General features: G+C 38.3%; 1 protein-coding gene across 1 annotated transcript in view; it reads right to left on the bottom strand.

Annotated features, from left to right (window-relative positions):
• Nucleotides 1-24837, bottom strand: part of LOC150086891 (dynein axonemal heavy chain 7-like) — a 1233418-nt gene that overhangs the window by 455949 nt on the left and 752632 nt on the right. The window contains exon 38 of the mRNA XM_090372313.1: nucleotides 3495-3671. Coding sequence (XP_090228439.1) covers nucleotides 3495-3671 — 177 coding nt within the window. The remainder of the gene's footprint in view (nucleotides 1-3494; nucleotides 3672-24837) is intronic.

Here is a 24837-nt window from a genome sequence, read left to right as displayed (position 1 = left end):
TTTCTCCTTGAGTAACTCCTCATGTGTGAACGTAGAGGCAAAATACCCAGTCAGTTTATCAGCTACTTGAGCAGGATCATCAATAGTTGAACCATTGATTTCAAGTGGACCAATCTGATTCATCCCCTTCCTTTTAGAGTTTATATAAGTAAAGAAATCCTTGCTGTTTTTCTTAGCATCCTTTGCCAAAGATTTCTTGTAATCTGCCTTTGCCTGCCTAACCTCCTTTGTGACTTGATTACAGACTAGCTTATATCTGCCATAGGCTTCTGTGTCGCCTGATAATTTACAGCCAGGCTTCACATAACGTGAGTTTGATTAATGCGTTTTTCAGTTACACTTTTTGAAAAAATTATAGCACTTTTCACTTTACACAATGCAAATTTCCAGTTAACGCGACCTTTTTTTTTTTTTTTTTTTTTTTTTTTATATGCAATAAACAAACGTTTGCCTGCTGCCTGCCTCAGTGTGTTCCATCAACCATCGGAAGAAGACGTGTTACTTGTTTGTCTCTCTCTCTAATAAAGTCAATGCAGACTTACATTTAAAAATTCAAATTTTTAAATGAGCCAGATGAAAATGTTACCACGAAGGAGATAACGGTAAAAGAACTAGATGAAATCTTTCGTATCACAGAGAACCTCAAACAAAAGGTTTGAGGTTCTCTGCGATATTTATTTCGCCAGGGCCCAGAGAAGATTGTCATTGGCTATCAAAAATTGATTGATGAAAAGAGAAAGTCAACACTGTTCAAATATTTCCGTAACATTTCTTCATTGTGCATTTTTATGTCAAAGGATCCCAAAATTTCTCGGTTCACAACGCCCTTATTGTCTCAGTAATTTTTTCATTGCGCATCTAGAACAAAAGAAATACCTAACAGTTCCATTTATTAAATATTAGGTCCAAACAACTTAATAAGAAATGTTGAAACTGTGAACTAACTAGAGCTAATAGTGTCCGACAGATGTCGGGTATCGCTGTGTTTCCCTCTAAAATTTAAAATATTCCGAGGTGCACAGTTTGGGAGTCACTGCTTTATGCAATAAACATTTAATTCCATAATTATTTTCATTATCTTTTACATTGTATACAGTTAAAAAGTTATTTAAAAGATATTTTTAAAATTCTTTATGGACATTCCAGAAGATCAAGGACCAATCATAATTTTTCCTATTGATTATTATATTCGATTAACGCCTTTCCATTTTGCGTGATGTGCTCACGGGATGAATTAATCACGTTAATATAGGCCAGCCTGTATATGCATCCCATGAATTTTTTCTTCTCTGCCACGAGTCTCATTAGTTCATTTGACAACCATTTAGGCCTGAATCTTGAACAATATTTCTTAATAGGTATGAAACATTCAACAGCTTCCATGATTAATTCCTTGAATGCATCCCACTTAGAATTTGCTGTTGGTAACATCATCAGTTGATTCCACTGTACAGAACTTAAAAACTGTCTGAGACCATTGTAGTCACCTTTATGTAAGCAAAAACCCTTTCCTTTACCCTTGATGGTAATTATATCTTTAAGTAAATCCCACATCAGTACACTGTGATCTCTGCCACCTAGTGGTTCCTTTATCTGCAAATTCTTAATACATGAATGATCACTGCTCATAACCAGATCGAGTGTATTACCCTCTCTGTTTGCCTCTCAAACATGCTGCTGCAGAAAACAATCATCCAATAAATCCACAAAAGTCTTACTAGTGTGCGAGTGACCAAACCACAAGTTCCAGTCAATATGGGAAGTTAAAATCCCCCATTATAAGACATTCTGATTTACTAGCCCACTCTATTTCTCTGTACAATTGTTCATTGTACTCATTCGAGTCATTAGGCCTATAACACACTCCTACTCTTATTTTAGCTTTCGCAGTGCTTATGTCACACCAAACTGACTCAACAGTGCACTGTCCATCTATATCAACTGGATGCTCTTCTTTTGATTTTAAGTTTTTCTTAATTAACAGGATAACTCCTCCTCCCTTCCTATCCTGTCTATCCTTTCTGTACATATTTTATTCACCAAATTCCAATTCTGCATTCCGAATATCTGTGTGACACCACGTCTCTGATATCCCAACAATATCCGCCTTTAATGTCTTGACCAACACATCAAATTTATTTACTATACTTCTAGCATTGGTATACAAGTACCTATTCTTATTCTTAGTTACCCTAACACATCCCATATACCCACCTGTTTCACGATGACTGCCATCAGTCCCTGAAATCCCCAGCACCCCTTGCTCCTGGCTTCTGCTTATTCTAATAGAAGTAGTGCAAGGATCAACTCCACCTCTGCCTGCGGCTACTTTTAACATTTTATTCTGTGAATCCCCCCTCCTCCCAGTGTTTGATGGGTTGGAAAACTGCTAGCTAGCAGTTTACCAACCCATCTAACACTGCCTCGATAGCATCAGCAAATATTCTTGCACCCTTTCTATTTAAGTGTATCCCATCCCTGTAGAAGCAGTCTCTCCTGTTAACAAGCACAGACCACGCCAAAAAAAAATTCTACCCCACGAAACTTTGCACATTCCCTCCAGGGTCGAATTGATTGACAAGGCTCTCATCATGTACTCCCTCTTATCATGTCTGGGCAGAATTGCAGACACTTTCAAATTTAACCCTAACTCATGACTTTTTTGCAACGTTGACCTATACTTGTTAAGTAGATCTGCAGATCTTCTAATCGTAATGTCATTGGTGCCAACGTTTACAACAATATCAACCTTTGTGCCCTTAAAAGATGATATATGTTTCACAACATCATCAACTTTTGTCCCTGGCAGACATACCCTGGTCCCATTCCATCTATCCTTTTTACACAATATATTACCTGTGTCCCTGACAATAGCCAATTCCTTTGGGACCAGGTCATTCTGCCTTGGAGATTGCCGCTGTGTTACCTGATGCACAATAGTGAGCTCTGGCATTGAGTTGGGCAGCTGAGAGCTTGACGGGCCCCTCATATTAATTTCCATTAGAATGCTGAGTTGATGCCTAATTTCTAGACACTCTCTGCACCTGGCTCACACAAAGACATACTCCTTGGTTAGATCATGTTCTGTTCCAGAGAGTTTGGCAAACATTTCAAAAGTTGAACAAGATTTGAACATTGTTTCGTCCAAATCTTGCAGCCATAAACAATGGCTGCAAGATTTGAATGAAACAATGGTTTTACATACATTAAGTAGTAATCTACAAAAACTCTATCTAAATTAAAAATAACCAGCGTAACTAGAACTATAAGGCTACTAATAAAATACAATATAAAATAACAATTAGGTAAATAAAATGGCAAACTGCTTTTTCGGAGCCTGTAATTCACAGGTTTAGTTTTTAAAGAGAGCCAGTGCCCTCTCTCAGTTGTGAGGGCTATGATAACAACATAGCCCACACAACTGTTTGAATTATGAAAATTAGCTCACTTTGCTGATAGATTAAATAAGTATAACATTAATGCATATGTGTTACTTTCAAAGTATCTAGGGCATCCAATGCAGCTTGTAGAGCAGGAATAGCTTCAGCAAGATCAGCCTCACATTCATCTTTCAAAGCTTTTGCACTTTCAGCTTGAACATTTGCCGCAGCTGTATCTTCATCTACTATAGCAGTAGTCTTTTCAACTTCAGCTGATTCTTTTGCAACCACCTGTAAAAATACATAGACCAATATGCATATCTGCATACACATTTATAAAAAAACATATAATAAAAAAGAACAATACACTGATGCAATTAATACCATTTTTTTTTCCCTCGCCTTTTCCCATTATTATATGGGGTCAGCGTTTTTAATGTTTTGGCATGCAATTTTTACAGCCGGATGCCCTTCCTGACGCCAACCCTCACCCTTTATCTGGGCTGGGAATATGCGGTGGTCATTCCCTGACCTACCACATCCTCCGTATTTGGTGGGTACGGGCTCGAACCCAGGTCTAATCAAGAAACGTGTGCTATGCACTACTGCTCCTGCCCGCCTGGCTACGGAGGCGCCAATGCAATTAATACCATAAAAGTTCAAATATTTCTGTATAGTACACTGTGAAGTTGGCACTGGGTGAACCCTTTGAAACAATAGTGACCTTGCTAAAACTGAATTTGGCCTGGCATAGGGTACATCATGGAACTTTACAGTATGCAATGTTTGAAGAGCACTTTGAACCTGTTTATAGCATGCTTCCTTATTAATTTACAAGAGTTCTAATAGAGACTGAAGTTATTCTATTGAGGGTATAGTGTGAATGGCACTTTCTGGAATAATTATTTCAAAGCATTAGTGCCTATATACATTAACATTTGACTGTTAATATTTTCATATATTCTTCATTATTACACGTCAGCATATTTCTGTGGTTTGTGTATGTATTTTTTCCTTTTTAATAAAATTTATTTAAAAGTATAAGTTGAGATAACAATTATTTGAAAAGTTTATATATAAAGTGATTGGCATTTTAAAATATTTAAGATGGTAAAGGGTCACAAAATCCCCTGAAGAAAAAGAAAAAAGCCAGCACAGTAGTGTCAAAATATGGACTCAGAAATGGATAAGACAAACAACAGGCAGTGCAAAACTTTGAAATTCAACATTAGAAATTGCAACGGTGCTTTATCACTTATCATTGCAATAGATAATGTGGGTTATATGACAATGAGTATCCACAAGGAGAATCTATGAGATATATATGATGAACAAATTTGGCATCCATAAAAATCCTTCCCCCCAAAAGTTTCTGTTCATACTGTAGGACAGCCGCAAAGTAAATTGCAGCCATTATCAACCCACTGCAGGATGGAAGCCTCCTCAACAATTCATGCTGAGGGAAATGGACCATAATCTGCCATGCTGGTCCAGTGCGGGTTGGCAGATTGATCGTATTCAGCAGTCAGGGGCTTGAACCCCGGTCTACTCAAAGAGCGTGTGCTACTGCACTCCCGCTCCTGACCACTCGGCTACGGAAAACCTGTTTGCGGACAGCCGCAAAAGGTCAGAATAATTTCAAAGATAGAGATAAAAAAAGAGAAAACATATAATTTGCTGTAGTACAGGATAATATGTAATGCAAAAAATTCTGCAAAATTTGTTCATATTATTCTTATGAAGGAACATTTACAATAAAAATAATATAGCTATATTTCTTCATTATGAAATGAGTGCTAGTATATAATAAAGAGGACAAAACCTAATGGGAGAGGTTATTCTATCCAGTATGGCTAGATAGCATTACATTTTCTAGACAGAAGAGGAAATATAAAGCAGCTGGTGTGCGTGTGCGTGAGTGCGTGAATGAGAGCACACATACATGCATATACCAATGCAGTTGTCAATGTTAATCAGAATATCAATATCCACAATTAGCATTAGCATTAGTAGAGGCATTTGATGCAAGAAAGCAAGCTTATGCAGCATCAGCCAAAAAAAAAAAAAAAAAAAAAACCCACTTCCACTTCACCCCTCTGTTCGTTCAAAATACCTGTCCAGCTGAGCCTTAAACTTATTTAGGCTATCAACCTCCACAACAAGGGATGGGAGTCTGTTCCACCAACCAACCACCCGCTGGCTAAAGGCAAATTTCCGCACGTCTATCCTACATCTGTCTTTCCTCAATTTGAATTTATGCCCTCTCAGGTGATTTTTCTGAGCTAGAGGAAGAATCCCATCAGCATTCAGCATGCTTAAACCATTCAAGGCTTTATACACCTCTATCAGATCACCTCGCTGGTGCCTAGTCTCCAGACACTGTAATTTGCAAAACTTAAGCCTTTCTTCGTAAGAGCACCCCTTTGTTCCATTCACTAATCTTGTTGCCCTTCTCTGTACTCGTTCCAGCAGCTCTACATCCTTCTTGAAATGAGGCCTCCAGACCTGTATACAGTACTCTAGGTGTGGCCTGACTATTGCCTTATACAATGGAATAATCACCTCCTTATCCCTGCTGGAAAAATTCCTGTATATCATTGACAATACTCCATGAGCTACTCTTGCAGCCCGTCTGCACTGATCAGAGAACTTCATATCTGCCTACACAACGACCCCCAAGTCCCTTTCATTCTCTACCACTGTCAGTGTAGTACCACAGAGTTGATACGTTGCTCTGGGGTTGCTGTTTCCCATGTGTAGTGCTTTACATTTGTCAATGTTAAACTTCATTTGCCACCTCTCAGCCCATCTGCTCAACCTTTCCAGATCCTGTTGCAGCAGCATAGTGTCAGTAGTGTCCTTGACAACCCTGCCAACCTTTGTATCATTTGCAAACTTGGACATTAAGTTTGATATACCATCATCAATATCATTTATAAATACAGAAAACAATAATGGACCCAACACTGAGCCCTGAGGGACTCCACTAATAACATTAGTCCACGATGAGCAGTGTCCATTGATTACCACTCTCTGTCTTCTCCCCCTCAACCACCCCTTTATCCATAGCAGCAATTTGCCTCCAATGTTACACTGCTCCAATTTGTGTAGCAGTCTTCCATGTGCAACAGTATCAAAAGCCTTTCTAAGATCCAAGTATATAATATCCAAGGAAGCTCTCATAATTATGGCTAAGGGTTTGCTTACTTCCTTTGCTGCCTCCTTTAATATAACTGGATAGATCCCATCCACCCGGGGTGCTTTTCTTGTGTTTATCTTCAACAGTTTCTCCTCCACTCTACTCCCAGTTATTTCAAGATTCTGTAGCTTACTGCTAGAGTTGAATACACCTCTGGCATTCCCCTTGCTGAATAACTCCTCATGTGTGAATGTCGATGCAAAATATTCATTTAGTTTGTTAGCTACCTGAGCAGGATCATCAACAGTTGACCCATCAATATCAAGTGGACCAATCTTATTCATTCCCTTCCTTCTAGAGTTTACATAAGTAAAGAACTCTTTGCTGTTTTTCTTTGCATCCCTTGCCAAAGATTTCTCGTAATCTGCCTTCGCCTGCCTAACCTCCTTTGTAACTTGATTGCATATCAACTTGTATCTATCATAGGCTTGTGTGACATGTGTTAATTTGTAAGTATCCCATGCATTTTTCTTCTCTGCCATATGCCTCATTAGTTCATCTGACATCCATTTTGGCCTAAACCTTGAACAATATTTCTTAGTTGGTATGTAAAGCCTAGTAGCTTCTAAGATAAGTTCTTTGAATGCTTCCCATTTTGAATTTGCTGTTGGTAATATCATCAGTTGGTCCCACTGTATAGAATTTATGTCTCAGTCCATCGTAGTCGCCTTTACGGAAGCAATAACCCTTCCCTTTACCCCTAATGGTAGTTACCACTTTGAGTAAATTCCACTTCAGCACACTGTGATCACTGCCACCTAGTGGTTCATTTATTTGCAGATTCTTAATGCATGAAGAATCACTGCTGATAATCAAATCAACAGTATTCCTCCCTCTAGTTGCCTCCCGAACATGCTGATGTAGAAAACAATCATCCAATAAATCCACAAAAGCCCTGCTAGTGTGTGAGTAACCAGCCCCCAAATTCCAGTCAATATCTGGGAAATTAAAATCTCCCATTATAAGACTCTCTGATTTACTGGCCCACTCTATTTCCCTGTACAGTTCCTTATTATACTCATCAGAGTCATTAGGCCTATAGCACACTCCTACTCTCAATTTTGATCTCCCAATGCTTATGTCACACCAAACTGACTCAACACTGCACTGTCCAGCGATGTCGACTGGCTTCACTTCCTTCGTTTTTATGTGTTTCTTAACTAATAGCATAACCCCTCCCCCTCTTCCTATCCTGTCTATCCTTTCTGTAGACATTGTACTCACCAAATTGCAGTTCTGCATCCCTTATATCTGTGTGACACCAGGTCTCTGATATCCCAACAATATCTGCCTTTGATGTTTTGAGCAATACCTCAAATTCATCAAATTTATTTACTAAACTCCTAGCATTGGTGTACACGCAAGTATACCTGCACCTGTTTCTATTCTTAGCTACCCTAACACAACCCATGTGTTTACTTGTACCGCAATGGCTCCCAGCAGTCTCTGAAATACCATGCATCTTGTTTTTCAGGCTTCTGCTCATTCTAATAGAAGCAGTGCAAGAATCTCTTTCACCTCTGCCAGTGGCTACTGTCAATCTATTGGTCTTTGTCTCCCCCCAAGCTAGCAGTTTTCCGACCCACCTAACACTGCCTCGATAGCATCAGCAAATATTCTTGCACCCTTTCTATTTAAGTGTATCCCATCCCTGTAGAAGCAATCTCTCCTGTTAACAAGTACAGTCCAGGCTGAAAAAAATTCTACCCCTTGAGCCTTGCACAATCTTTCCAGGGCCGAATTGATTGACAAGGCTCTCATCATATACTCCCTCCTATCGTGTCTGGGCAGAATTGCAGACACTTTCAAATTCAACCCTAATTCTCGGCTTTTGTTCAACATGACCTGTACTTGTTAAGTAATTCTGCCGGTCTCCTACTCTTAATATTATTAGTGCCAACGTGTACAACTATATCACCTTTTGTGCCCTTAAAAGATGATATTCGCTCTACAACGTCATCAACCTTTGCCCCTGGCAGACATACCCTGGTCCTGTTCCACCTATCTTTTTTACAAAGCATGTTCCCTGTTTCCCTGACAATAGAGTCACCAACAACTAGTAGTTGTTGGTGACAATAATTAACATAATTAACATAAATGTAATATAACATAAGTAAATTAACATAAATGTAATATTGTTAAATATAACAATAATTAACATAAATGTAATCATTAAAAATGAAAATGGCATTGCACCCCAACTATACTCTAAAGACAACTCCAGTGGCCTGTGACATAGCAGTAAAAGATTGTGGGCATATAAGATAATCATATCTGGTCACACTCATAATTAATCTCTTGGAGATGAGAAAGAATGAAACAAGGCTGGTATTGGATCCTCTTTCTGGCTTTGTCAAATTCCATCTTCATGCAAGTACTGAATCCCAGTGGTCCTGAGAGTGGGATTTGACAAGAATCTAAAAACACATTAAAAGTCAAATTTAGTGTTCTGTTGTTATCATTATTATTAGCCATATGGTGCAAGAAAGCCTGAGGCTTATGCTGCATCAGCCAAATTCCTGAGTTACACTCTGAGAGAGAGAGAGAGAGAGAGAGAGAGAGAGAGAGAGAGAGAGAGAGAGAGAGAGAGAGAGAGAGAGAGAGAGAGAGAGAGAGAGAGAGAGAGAGAAAGTAAAGGAGTCACCAAGAAAGAGAAGAATGATATCCAGCTCAGGACCCTGGGTGTGCCAAGCCCATACTTACCAGATGTGAGCCCTTGTGGTTTGATAATGTCAAAACTATTTTCTTCCAAAACTATACTGGGCATTTATATTTCAATCTATTATCTAGAAACAGGATGGCTAGTGCCACCTTAATAGTCATGTTTACAGTCTGCATTAAATAAAACCAATAGCATATGTGAAGTACAATCCTGTACTTCACATATGCTATTGGTACAATGGGATGCATCTATTTCCACCTGCCATTTAGAAATAATATGGCCATTGAGTGAATTATAAACATCACCTCTTCAATAATCCTGTGTATACATTCTGATTAAAACAAAATTTTCAGTACATATGATGGGTACAAAGCACTCTTAATGGGGATGTTTTTATTTCGATCCACCATCATAAAACAATGGCTGATACTCAAATTATTAGGGTGAATGTTCAGGCCACCACTTTTTTAAGTAGTCACATTTTTATACTCGGAAACCAAACATACAAGAATTCATGTCCAAGACCTAATTATGCATCTCTTAGTGAAATTTTAGGTCAAAAAGTACTAATTTTTAAAATTTTGTTCAATGTGATGTTTCCTCAGAAAACATTTAAATGTTTTCATCATCTCAACTATTTTCCTATCCACGGTGGGAAACTAAAGTAATAACACATTCCTTTTGCTCTTGAGTATATTGATATTTTAATCACTTTTCTTTGCAATATATTTCTTTTTAAATGTTGTCATATTATTTCTTATTTCTCAGTACTGGTTTTCATTCAAAAATTTTACAATACATGAAATACTTTCAATTAAAATAGCTACAATAGCTACAACACACATATGTAATATTAATGCATTAAATTAAAAATTAAAAAGAAGTTAATCACAAAAAAATAAGCAATATACTATGGCAAATATGAATAAAGAAATTAAATTATGGATATATCTAGAATTCCTGCTCCAATTTGCTGATGTCTGGGAGTTATACATGCTCTTGTATGACATACACAAAAAAGTATATGCATACACAAAAAACTATGCACAAAAAAGGAGATAAAGAAAATTGTCAGAATTATAGACCCATTACCCTTTTAAACCATATATATAAAATATTTATAAGGATCTTACAAAATAGGATACTTAAAACATATGAAGAAACCATAGGGGAAGAACAAGCTGGATTTAGAAAAGGCAGATCAACAATAGACCAAATATTCACACTAAACATCACTGAAGAAAAATATTGGAATAAGAAGAAACTTCTTTATCTGTGCTTCATCGATTTCAAGCAGGCATTTGACTCTGTAAACAGAGAAAATTTAATGAAGCAACTACAAAAAATCCCACTTGATCATGAAATAATCATGTTTGTAAATAATTTCTACAAAAATACAAGAGCAATAGTAAAATTCAACAACTTAAAACAGAGAAATTTGAAATAGAGAAAGGAGTCATGCAGGGATACCCTTTATCTCCATATCTATTTAATATCTACCTAGAAGAACTAATGAAATCAACTGAAGAAAAAAGAAGCACAATAATAAATGGAAAAAATATAAACCACATAAAATATGCAGATGATATTGTGATTTTAAGAGATACAAAAGAACAACTAAAATAAATATTAACAAACATTGATAAAGCAACAATTATGGAATTAATATTAATATAAATAAAACCAAAGTAACGCAAATTGGAAAAAAAAAATAGAAGACATAAACATAAACATCCAAAATCAACAAACAGAACAAGTACAAAAATTTGTATACCTGGGCTCTCTAATAACCGGAAACCTAAGTAATATTGACCAAATTAATCACAGACTGAATATCGGATGGACAAACATGAACAAACTCAAAAACATATGGAAGAGCAATAAAATCTCAAATAGTCTAAAAATTAAACTATATGAAACTGTCATCATAACCACAGCAACTTATGGATCAGAGAATTGAGAATAAATAAGAAGGAAAGGCAAAAAATAACGTATTTGAAATGAGATGTCTAAGGAAAATCAATAAAACAAATTGGAGAGAACATAAAACTAATGAACAAGTAAGGAAAGGTCTAAATTTTGAATGCAGAATAATATAGCAGATCTACAGAAAACAACTTCAGTAGTTTGGACATGTGAACCAGATGAAACAACACAGGCTGCCTAATGTAGTACTGACAGGAAGAATTGGAGATAAGAGACCACCAGGAAGACCCAATTGGCACCTCCATAGCCAGGTGGGCAGGAGCGACAGTGCGTAGCACACACCTCTTGATTAGACCTGGGTTCAAACCCGTGAACACCAAATACGGAGGATGCGGAAAGGTCAGGGAATGACCACCACATATCCCCGGAGCAATATGGCCTTAGTTGCTAATGCTCCTAAAAAAAAACAAATAACAACAAATAACAAGGAAAACCCAAAAGAGAATGGCTCCAATGTCTAAAGGAAAACACAGGCTTTCAGAGTTACCAACAAATGCAAGATTCAAGAGATTGCCAACAATGGAGGACGAGATCTAAATAGGGACTCAACCCATGCCAAATGGAAGAGTAGAATGATGAATGATGATGATGTATGACATATCACCTCTACTTAAACATTCTGTAGCCCTTCCTCATCAATGAATGTGACACCTGCATGAAGATGTGCTGTCAGTTCCAAAATGCCTTCTGGCTGGCCTCTGTCATATATCACACATTTTAAGTAACCCCATTCATCACTGAAACACGTCGTGTGTGGGGATTTCAATCTCCTGAATACTCAGGGAAACCTCAAGAGGAGACTGAGTCAGCATCTAGGTATATCACGTCTCAAACTGGTTAGCACACCACCACCCACAAGGGGCGAAAGCACATTAGACCTTGCGTTCGTGTCAGCAAATTGTGTGGCTAATAAAAACCCTACAAGCAACATACAGTCTGATCATAACCCCATTATTCTCTCTATGCAAATAGAAATGCCCATCACTTCTGGAAGAAGGAAAGTCACAACCAAAACAATTACAGCGCCCAAATACCTTAATCCTGAAAAGTGTGTTTATGCGGCTCAAGCAATCCCATGGGATGTCCTTGAGGAATGTGATCCCGAACTCGGGATTGACTGATGACAAGATGGATAGCCACTGTTTCTCTCTATGCTGCAATGAAGAAACTAACCATCACAGAGCATTCAAAGGCCTGGTGGAATCCAAAAGTCTCTGAAAGTTTCCAAGTTAAACAGAATTTGCACAAAAAGTGGAAAACTCCAGCTCACCCTCGGACAGAACTGCCTATTCCCGAGCTAGGGCACTTTTTATTCGGAATAAGAGGGAGGCAATAAAACTTCACCTAGAGGATACCATAAATAAGGGGAAGCCCTTCCACAGAATCCAATCAGAGGACGCCATTGACTCACTCAATATGAGCAGCTGGCTTGACCATATAACTAGGTTCGCTGCTCAGCCAGAATCCACTATGCCAATGGAATTCCAAATCAATCCGATTTCGACAAACCCCTTAAATTCAGTTCACCTCACCAAATACTAGCTGATCGATGCAATGAATAGCTTAGCACCTACGGCCCCATCAGGTGCTGACGGAATTCCTCAGTTTATGCTGAAATGGCTCAGTACATTTGTTGTTGATCCTATCCTGTCATTATTTAACAAGATCCTTAATCAAAATTTTTTCCCTCCTATGTGGCATGTCTATCTAGTAAGACCGCTGCTGAAAACATGCTCTGCTTCTCAGCCCAGTCCCTTCCGTCCAATTTCCTCTGCATCATGCCTATTAAAGCTCTTTGAGAAATCTCTTCTAAGAACATTAGCCATACAAATTATGCCACAACAGCTACCGCAGATCCACTATGCTACCCGGTCAAGATACACTGCTACAAATCTAGTCACCACCACTACCAAGAACCTCGAGGCATTTGAGCACCATTTGGAAATCACCATTACGTATATCTACGTCCAGGCAGCATTTGATTCCGTATCCGTTCACGCATTGGCAAGGCTACTATGTGAGTATTACCTCATTGGTGGAGACTTGCTCTGGTTCATTCAGACAATGCTGGAGAACAGGACCATTATTGTGTGCGATGGCAATCTGCGCTATACCAGGACTATTACAGCTGGAGTCCCACAAGGCGGGGTCCTGTCTAGAATCTTATTCTCAGCTGTTCTCGTGCCATTCGTGACAGGCCGAACTGACATCCTCACCTTTGCCGATGACATAAAACTGTTTACTCCCATCAGCCCTGGAGACACTGCTGAATACATCAATACCTTAATCCTTCAGAAAATCCGGAACCTTGAGGCCTTCCTTTCCGGTTTCGGACTTCAAATCAATCCTGAGAAGTCAAAACAGTTGATTTTTCTCTCAGACGGAGCCCAACAATAGTACAACCCATTTTAAGAGGATGCGCAATTTCTGCTGTCCAACAACATACAGATCTCGGCATTATTTTTGATCAAAAGCTCTCCTTTCTACCGCACATAGACCACTTGCAAATAAAGTTCTGTCGACTCCGGTGGATGATTAAACAACAACTAATGCACGTCCATGACCAGGCTGTTGGGTGCAGATATATTAAGACGTGTGTTTATCCGGTCATACTCTATGGCACCGAAGTCTGGACTTCAACTGCTATGACCCATCTTAGACGGGTTTTCACGGGGGAATTCTGGCTACTGAAGTGGGCCATATGGAAATTTCGGCTTCCCCTACACCAAGGACACCCAGATGGCGGCAGCTCTCAACATGTCTTCCTGCCATCATTCACGAGAGAAGACTCGTCTTTGCCATCAAAATGATGGTCGGCATTATTTCAGTACCAGATTTCTGGACTAACTGCGGATGGAGGATTCTGGTCCCAAGCTTAGGGCTAATCCAATCCTACAGGCCATTCCAAACCAGTTAAAGCTATCTGATCGATTCCTACCTGTGCAAATGCTGCAAGACATACTTTGTAGAGGACAGCGACCTCTACAAATTCGCAGTCAACAAGGAATATAGGCAGAAAGTACTTGGTCGACTTCCTTCCCAGGACTGCGTCAGAGGACCTTAGAACCTGCTCCCGGAGACCTATTCATCACTGCCTTGAATCCATCATTACAGTGTTCAAACCTTTCAGGAGTCATAAAGCCTCTTTTTTTTTTTTTTTTTGTGTGTGTTTATGTGTGTGTGTTTATTATGTTGTGTGATTTCTTTTATGTAAACCCCTGGCTTGTAGCCATGAAGGGAGTTGTATACATCAATGTGCTTTCTGTATATAATAAAGAGTTCTTCTTCTTCTTCTAAGTAAATAAAAATGAGGGAGGGGGAGAATTCAGGTCAAGGGAGCAAGCAAGCAAGCTATCATGCCCAATCCAATGATCTTACCACAATGTACTGGTTATGTTAATACCATATTCCCTGATGTATGTGCAGTGCAGTTGTCCAACAGATTTGTTAGCTGTTATGCAGAAAAATGTCATATGGCCACTTATGCAACCTTTTGGAAAGCAAATTCACATGAGGTATGTGAGAGAATACTCCTAGTATGCTCTCTCACATACCTTATGTGAATTTGCAAGTGCTGCTCATTTATGTTCATTATGTACATTGAACACTCCTTTTCTGGAGAACGTGGCCTCATTACTCCACAGCATGCATTCAATAAAATTAGGGTCCTATTTGTGTCACTAAATCCCATTCAAAAAACCGTATTCTGTGACATTAATCTTCTTGTGATAGACTTTGCAACCAGGTGTAATGAAATGGGTGATGACCATCTTGAAGTACTAATTTGATGGTAGAATGAGGAACTCCATTTCTTAGAGATATCTGTTGGATTCATATGCTTGGATTTTTATGAGCCTCATTCATTCATTTTCTGGGATTCAAATAGTTATCTGGGATCAAAGAAGATTGTGCTTTAGACTGCTGTAAGCTTATTTAAAATGTTAGGGGCATTGGTGATCTTACTGCTCAAGCACTACCTTTCGAATATCAGTAATACTCTAAAGAAAAACCAGTAAGTAATAATGGAGTATGCAAAAATAACCTTTTGTTCCCCTAACTAACCTCACTGCTCTTCTCTTCACACATTCCAACAGATCCACATCCTTCCTAAAATGAGGCTTCCAGAGGTGAATTCAGTATACAAGATGTGGCTCAAAACCATTGCCTTATACACAGGAATTACTTCCTTATCCTTGCTGTATAATTCCTGTATATCTTTGACAAAAATCCCAAGAGATATTCTAGCAGCCGATCTGCACTGCTCCGAGAACTTCTTGTCTGATTGTAAAATTACTAAAGGTCTCCTTCTTTTTGTTCTCTACTACCTTGATTGTGGTACTACACAGTTAATATGTTATTCTGGATTAGTGCTACTCATATAAAGTACTTTACTACATTCATCGATGTGAAACATCAACTGCCACTTCTCAACCCATCTACCTAATTTTCCTCTATCTTGTTGCAGGAGTATACCTGTAGTAGTAGTATACCTGATTACTGTCATTAAATTCCCTTGCCAACCTTTGTATAATTTGCAAACTTAGCCATTAAATCTTTTATGCCTTCATCACTATCACTAATAAATATTGAAAACAACAATGGGCCCAGCAGTGAACCCTGGGGCCTCTACTAATAACATTAGTCTAAGAATAGCAGTGCCTCTTGATACCATTCTTTGTCTTCTCCCACTCGACCATCCTTTTATCCACAGCAGTAATTTATAACTTGCTCCAATTTTTACAGCAGTCTTCATGTGAACAGTACCAAAACTTTTCCTGAAATCCAAGCATATGATGTCAAAATTATTTTTTGCATGTAGTTCCTTTGTTACTGCATCATAGTATCCAATCAGAATGGTCAGACAAGATTACGCGCCTTATCCACTACATCCTTTGATCCCTTTCTGAATTAAGGAGGCATTTGCACATCTCCAATCTATATGGACCTCTCCCCAAATTCGAGGATCTCATAATTATGGCTAAAGTTTTGTTTATTTATCTCTCTCTCTCTCTCTCTCTCTCTCTCTCTCTCTCTCTCTCTCTCTCTCTCTCTCTCTCATAGCTGCCAAATTTGACTTTCATAAAAGCTAGAGATCAGTATTTGCAGGCAGGAGGAAAGCAGGAAGTTTTTTCATGCAAACAGGTGAAAAATTGAGAGTTTTTTTGCAAAAAGCAGGAGGAAAACAGGAGGTTTTTAAAGCCCATGCTGCACTAGAAATTAAATTTCACTGACAAAATATGTATTTTATATTAATGCTCAGCCATAGGACTGTTTACTAGAACATTATGTTTTCAAACATCAGTTTAATAAGGATTTTTCTGTTTCTGGATTTATGTTTGGATTTTCTATTAATCAACTGAAGTCTAATTGATATCAACTGATTTTGACTGTTTTAAGAAAGATACTGTTTCAGATTTTTCTCTCTTCAGAAATGTTGAGTCAAAGTTTTGTTCATAACGGACTTGCAGTCTGGACTTGGCTGTCAGGAGAATTTCCAAAGTTTCAGCAGAAATAATAATAAAAAAAAACTGTCATAATAGGGCCACCCAAGAATTACCTTATCTACCCATATTATGTATTATGAAAATTTGTTTTTATTGCTCATTTTGCCAAACAAACCTGGACAAAAAACACAAGTTTCTGAGGGTGAAAAACTTTCCTCATTTAAGACCAACAAACCCAGCCAATGATTGGGAAAAAAAAAAAAAAAAAAAAAAAAAAAACACTTAATAGTGTTCCTTACATCAACAACAGGATTTCACCAGAAAGAGAAGCAATGAACTCAGTTTTTGTTTTTTTGTTTTTTTTTTAACTTGGCTGAACATTAACTCACACTCAGCACTGCTATGAGGAATTGTTAAAATGCCAAGCATGCCTTGGAATAATCTGTTATATTTCAAGCTTCCTTGTGCACTTGTCAGTTCCCCAATGAAGGGCCACTCTACATTCTGTCTTCTTCTTCATAATAGAGTCTGGTAGGTTCTCAGAGAACTGATGCCACAAGACATATATTGTTTCATTTATTTATTTTCCTTTAACAACACCAAGTAGTAGTTGAACTTTTCAGAAAAAGTTTCAAATATGAAAATTATGCACTACCAACTGATGACTGTGCTCCTCAGGATTTATACGAGCACCATTTTTCCATGTGAAACTCTGCATCAGATAGTCACATGCAGCCATAAAGTACTTCTTCACTAAACAAAAGAACAGAATCTTATCTGCTTTCTTTAGATTTTTCACAATTTCAGCAGAAAAAATATCTATGACAATGTCAGAATCATTCTTTTGGTTTAGTCTGCTATGGTAATCAATTTCAAAAATGGAAGTGGAAGATTTGAAAACTGTTGGTAAAACAGATTTGCACATAATATTCTTCAACATATCTAGGAGTAATAGCCTTAGATATGGATGGTGGATGTGAAGTATGTTGGGACTATGTTCAGATTTTCAAATGTTGCAATAACATTTAAAAGAAACAAGTAAATTGCTTTATTCAAGCTAGAAGAGAGAAACATGAAAAGAGTTTATGCACAAGTGAGGATAACATGCCTAGAATTCTCAGTTTGCTGGGCCTGTTTAGGATTGCTTTTACCAGAAGTGCACAATTCAGAAGTCTGTCTTCTTGGGTTCATCAATTTGTCTTCTTTCAAAACTTTTAGATCATGAACTTTGGATTTGAACATCAGTCGGTGCTACTCATGAGTGATCGCTTGTTATACTTTTCAATTTGGTAACTAAGAAAAAGTGCTCATATTGCTTTCCTCATCAAGGATGAGGAAAGCAATATGAGCACCCTCATCCTTCTAACTTCTTTAAATAGATTTGTCAAAGGCTGCCACCTTTCTACCAGTCTAGTTACACATTTAACCAAAAATAGCCAATATGTACATACATAATGCTTTAAAATCTTTTTTTTTTTTTTTTTTTTACTTTAGTGATATACATCAGTTTAAGTTGTCTCACTATCTTTCCATTTGGGTACTTCTTTCTAAATAACAGTAAATTTCCACAAGCGTTCTTCCACCCACTTTCACAAGAAGTCATGCAGTTCCCTTTTCATCACACAAATTAACTAAGATGACAAGGAAAGCCTATTATCACAAATGACATCATTTCAACTTTTAAGTCTACATAACATCATCATATCTACAAGGATGTGTGCAGAAGAAAATAGTGGAAATATGGTTAAGGTATTTGATAAATTCACCTTTGTATAAATTCTATGGCATAAAAGTGAGTGATGATTTCTTGGGGACGAATGATGATAGTGAATGGGAACATTCAGATGAAATTGTGTCAACAATGATGATGAACTATTGTTAATTCAACAACAAACATTATTATGGTCTGAACATAAATATTTATGTACAGCACCGGGTCAGAAATCATCTCCAACAAGTTTCCTATATAATATACATGCAGAAGAACTTTCTTTTCCAGCTATATATTTGGGACAATACACAAAAATTTAAAAATGGATAACGAAAATTACTCCCTTTATGATGACATCGAGTGAAATTTGTAGATCTGATCGTCATGGAGTAACTTCCCAACATTTGCTATACATGGCAATGAATCAAGATTTGTTACCAAAGAAGATGCTACTAATTTATGTCTGCAAGGGATTCGATTATTTTTAAGAAATAGTGATGTTAATGCCTATAATACAAATGTTTTAATTGCAGATGAAACCCATGGAGTGGTTTCACAAGATTTATACAACGGATATCATTCTGAAGAACAATTAGCAAGTATGCAAAATAAAATTCATAAAATGTCAGTGACTGAAACTGCAGGACTTCCATACATTCTACCATTATTGAAAGGAAAACAGTACATGGTTACTACAAATATAGATGTGGTTGATGGATTGGTAAACAGTGCAATCCGTACTTGAGTATATTTCGAATCTGAGGACAACGGAACAGTTAAACGAGTATGGATGAAATTTCCTGAGTCAAAAATAGGACATAACCTTCAATTGGTCCTTGAGGTTGTCACAGACATTCTCTCAGATATGCCACACAAGCTGTACTTGCTACCTGGGAGTCTAAAACGCTGATGGAACTGATATTCGGGTGACACTCAAGTCAGGTGGACCCAATTTTGGCAAAGTCCGGACGGTCTATGACAGCCAAATCCTCTGCTTGCACCTTCACAATGGTGGGACTGTTAGTAATTCTGGGTATAACCTCCATGCACAAGTACATGGTGGGTGACCACCCAGGTGTGAACCAACGTAAGCAGGGGTCGAGGTGTGGCGCCCACACCACATGGAGGAATGCCGCCCCTCTATGTACTAGGTGGTAGATGACTCTCATCAACTGGTGAAATACCACCACTTTGCTTATTGGAGGCTTGAGGTGGTGGAACCCATGTTTAGTCTCTAGAGCTAAGGTCCGGTCAACCCTTCCCTATCTCTTCCATCATGCAGTATGATTGATGATTTTTGAGGTTATGATGAATGTCGTGGCGAGATCCAACATTCCTTACATTTCGAGGGTACAGCTCTAAAACGGTGTTCGCAGGCCGGCTGCTAGTTAGTACACCGGACCAAACCTATTGGTAACTCTCTAGGAGGCTTCCGGATCAGCTAATGTATAATCTTGCTACCTCTACTCTGCCAGATAGTGACTGGAGGGAGTCCGAGTAGTGTGTATGCGGGGAGCATTGTCGAGGCCACGTTATGTCAAGGATCTGGGTATATTCTTACCACATGTACGCCATTTCCAAAAATTTCATTACTTCATACAGCATGTCCAACCCACTTTTTCTTACTATTGAATACACGATGAATTGTCAAAATAATAGAGCAAGCTTATCTGCGAAAAGATCTAAACCTCCCAAGGACTTCCTAATTCATTTCACAAATATACGTGGTCTCAATTCTCATCTCAATGATGTCCATTTCCACTTGCAGTCTTCCAAACCCCATGTAATTTTTCGGCTGAATCTCAGTTATTGGTTGATTCAACTACTGCTCATCTCAGATGTCCAAATTATTTGCTGTATGATTCCTTTAGCCTCAAAGGTGGTACTTGTGCATATGTCCATTCTGATATTCCCTGTCAGAGACTTGGCAATTGGGAATCTCCTCTCTTTGATCTTCTCTGGCTTAAAATCTCTCTACCTCATTGTATCAAATTCATCTGTTGTCTCTACCGTTCTCCCAACTCCACTGATCACTTGGAGCTCTTTGACTTCCTCTCTTTGCAACTTGACCTTCTCCAGTCCAACTTTCCCAACAGTGAGGTAATTTTCCTTACTGATTTTAATGTTCACAACTCCAGTTGGCTTCCGTTTTCTAGTCACACCGACCCAGCAGGTTGAGATGCTGAGACTTTTGCAATTACTAATGACCTAGCACAGATTGTTCATTTACCTACAAGAATACCGGACAATCCTAATCATACAGCCAATACGCTTGATCTTTTTCTCACAAACAACCCTTCTAAGTACACGGTCGAAGTGAGAGGTCCTTTAGGCACTTCAGATCACAACTTGGTGATTGTCTCTTCTCCAATGGAACCTTTATCTCATGGCTATTCCCAACCTCGTATTGTTTGGCATTACAAGAATGCAAAATGGGATGACCTGCGAGACTTCTTTTCTTCTTTTCCTTGGTCTGATTACTGTTTCAAAACTTCAGATGTCAATGTTTGCTCAGATCGTGTCAGTGAAATTATTCTTGCAGGAATGGAATCCTTTATCCCACACTCCACTTTAAAATCTCGTCCTTTATCTAAACCTTGGTTTTCCAATAAATGTGCTAAGGCTGTCCAAGAGAAGAATGTTGCATATCGTAATTGGCTTGTTTCTAATTCTTCAGTTTCATTTTCTGCCTACACCAAAGCTCGCAACAATTGTAAATCAGTTATTAATCAGTCCAAACTAGAGTTTGAACAGGCTAAGAGTAGAAAACTTGCTTCTTGCCCTAATGGCAGCAGAGAATTCTGGTCTCTTGCCAAAGCTATTGGCCGCAACTTTTTCCCATCTCTGCTCCCACCTCTGTCCAAACCAGATGGTTCTGTTGTCACTTCAGCCAAGGATAAAGCTGACCTGCTAGCATCCCATTTTTCTTCCAGCTCGTGTATTAATGATCTTGGTAAAACACCTCCCACCATTCCTAACACACTCCATTCAATGCCTCCTGTGGTCTTCCGTCAAAAGGATATCAGAAGGATTTTGATGAATCTTGATGCTAAGAAAGCTCCAGGTCCTGATGGTATTTCTCCACTTGTTCTCAAAACCTGTGCTCCTGAACTTACTCCTATTCTTTGCCGCCTTTTTTCACTTTCTTATTCCAAAGGTGTTTTTCCTTCTGCTTGGAAATTTGCTCATATCCAGCCAGTTCCAAAAAAGGGTGACAAATCCCTCCCATCCAATTATCGTCCCATTGCAATTACTTCTACTCTTTCTAAAATAATGGAGAAATCAATTAACCGCCAACTCTTAAACTACCTAGAAACCTTCCATCTGATCAACGATCGCCAATATGGATTCCGTCAGTGTCAATCCAGTGGTGATATTCTGGCTTATGTTACCCATTTATGGACTAATTCAATGGAAAGGTTCGGTGAAACACAAGTAGTTGCTCTTGACATCTCAAAGGCTTTTGATCGTGTTTGGCATAAAGGTCTTCTAAACAAGCTTCCATCTTATGGTTTGCCAACTGTTTTTAGTAATTGGTTATCCAGTTTTCTCCCCGATCGCTCACTGAGGGTGATGGTAGATGGCTCTCTGTCATCTAACGTCTCCACTAATGCTGATGTCCCCCAAGGTTCAGTTCTTTCCCCCACTCTTTTCCTCTTGTATATCAATGACCTTCTTCCATTGACTGGAAATCCTATCATAGTTTTGCCGATGATAGCACATTGCATTCAACTTTCCATTTTGAGAAACCTTGTCCTGCTCAATCAGCTTCAAGTTCTCGAAAATCTGCTGCAAATTCCTTAAATGCCGATCTTCAGGTAATTCTCCAGTGGGGCAAAGACAACCTAGTTGATTTCAACCCTTCTAAAACTCAGTCTTGTCTTTTATCTCACAAAAAGGATTCTTCTGCTCCTATGCTTATCTTTAGTGACACTCCGATTTCTAGGCAAAATGATATATCTCTTTTGGGGATTACCCTGACTTCTAATCCCTCTTGGCACAAGCACATTACAAATATTGCTTCCTCTGCATCTAAAAAACTTGGTTTTCTCTTTCGCTCTCGGTGTTACTTTTCTTCCAAACAGCTGCTCACTCTGTATAAATCGCAAATCCGCCCTGCCATGGAATATTGTTCCCACATCTGGGGTGGTGCCCCCAAAACCTCTCTCAGGCTTCTTGATTCCATTCAGAAGAGGGCAGTTAGGTTAATTAATGATTCATCTCTAACAGAGTCTCTCCACTCGCTTTCTCATAGATGCACTGTTTCTGATGCATGCCTCTTCTACAGATACTTCCATGGGCACTGTTCTTCTGAACTGGCTTCTATAATTCCTGCTCTCTCTCTTTCAAAACAGTCCGAACACGTGCTGCCACCAGCCAACATCCATTTACTGTCCAACTTCAAACTCACAGAACCAACTTTCATCTTCCTCGTTTATTCATTCAACTGCCGTTTTCTGGAACAACCTTCCTTCATATGTATTTCCTGAAAATTACAATCTACAGAAGTTCAAGTCCAATGTCAACAAATATCTTCTTTTGTCTTCTCAACCTCCAACCCAAGCATGGTACTAAGTACTATAGGTTCTAATACCTCTCGTGTTTGGGGTTCACATAAAAAAAAAAAAAAAAAAATCTTGTTATAAACAATACGTGAAAGATAAACATTTGTTTGTTTGTTATTTGGTTTTTAGGAGCATTAGCAACTAAGGCCATATTGCTCCGGGATATGCGGTGGTCATTCGCTGACCTTTCCACATCCTCCGTATTTGGTGGTGACGGGTCTAAAATAAACATTTACCTAGTCAATCCATACCTATTATAAAATGATCAACTACAATTCCATTCAAGAATAATAGGAAATTAACATGTAGACATATACAATATCCTTTAGTATGTTCTTTGACTATACATAAATCTCAAGGAGGGACCTTCGACAAAGATGTATATAATCGTGAGAAAGACCATCAACAGAAACTTCTATACATGGCATTATCTCAAGTGACCTCATTGCATAGTTTATATACAGTAATACCTCGGAGTTACGCGGTTCTTGATTTTTTCATTTGGAACACTGCCGCCCACTATCTTCAATGTCGTTTTTCGTATGCTATCAATATACGGTGCGACGGCGGAGAGTGAGAGCGAAAGATGAACAAAATTCAACTTTGCTGCCGCATGAGCTGCACACATATACAAGAATTTGCATTCCAACTGTCATATTTATATGTGTGTGTTCGAATTCGTGCTCAACTTTTGTCGGAAATTACATCGTTTTCACGAATAAAAAAACTCTCCAGGCTTTAAGGTTTCCAAAGACCGATTGACAATAATGGTTGGTGGGAATGCAGCTGGTGACTGCAAGTTAAAACCGCTCTTAATATATCGCTCTGAAAACGAAGAGTTTTAAAAAATATATCTAAAATTAGCTTACCAGTGATTTGGAAGTCAAATCATATAATAAAGCTTGGGTGACAGCTTCCGTTTTTGAGGACTGGTTTGGTCACAACTTCATACCCGAAGTCGAACGTTATTGCAGGTCTAAACAGATTCCATTTAAATTGATCCTTCTTATTCACAATGCACCCGGTCACCCTCCTGCCACCTTAATTAATTTCAACCGACGTGTGAATGTTGTGTTTTTGCCTCCAAACACAACCAGCTTGCTTCAACCGATGGACCAGGGAGTCATCAAAACATTCAAGGCCTACTACACGAGGCGTTCGTTTGCAAATCTGAATGAAGCTATGAGACAAAATAGTGAGATATCTGTTAAAGACTTTTGGAATCAATTCAATGTTTTAGATGCCATAAGAATAATTGAGGGATCTTGGGATGAAATTCACAAAAAAACATTGAATGGTGTCTGGAAGAAACTTTGTCCATTTTTTTTCAAAAACGAGACGAAAACAATGCCAGAAACTGATCATGTCGCTCATATGATAGAAGAAGTTGTTAATCTTGCCAGGCAATTAGATTTGGAAGTCAATGGTGATGATGTCAATGAGCTGTTGGATTCACATAGTGAGGAGCTGACAATGAATGAGCTCATAGAGATGCGTGAGCAAAACGTCGCTGAATTATCCAACACTTCAGACCCAGTTCCACCAGAAAAGCACATGACAATTGCAAGCTTGACAGAAGGTCTCAGCTCAATTGAAAAGGACTTAAAAATTTTAGAAAACAGACCCCAACAAAGAACGCGTTATAGCTACAAAGCAAGGAATAAAAAATTATTAGCTTGCTACGAAGAAATTCTGCGTGAAAAAAAGAAGGCGCTGTGTCGTCAGACGAATTTGTTAGATTTTATGAAGCCGTCAACATCGAAATAACTTTTTTACGTAACTCATTTATTTTTTTAATACATAATTTGTATTAATACGTATAAATAACTGTAATTTTATTAAATATTTTTCTTTTAAACTAGTATTTTTGTTAGTCCTTGGTCCCAATTA

This window comes from Mastigoproctus giganteus, chromosome 4 (genome assembly GCF_048544385.1).
Source record: "Mastigoproctus giganteus isolate SK-2022 chromosome 4, ASM4854438v1, whole genome shotgun sequence".
NCBI lineage: Eukaryota > Metazoa > Arthropoda > Arachnida > Uropygi > Thelyphonidae > Mastigoproctus > Mastigoproctus giganteus.
This window is presented reverse-complemented; position numbering and strand designations above follow the sequence as displayed.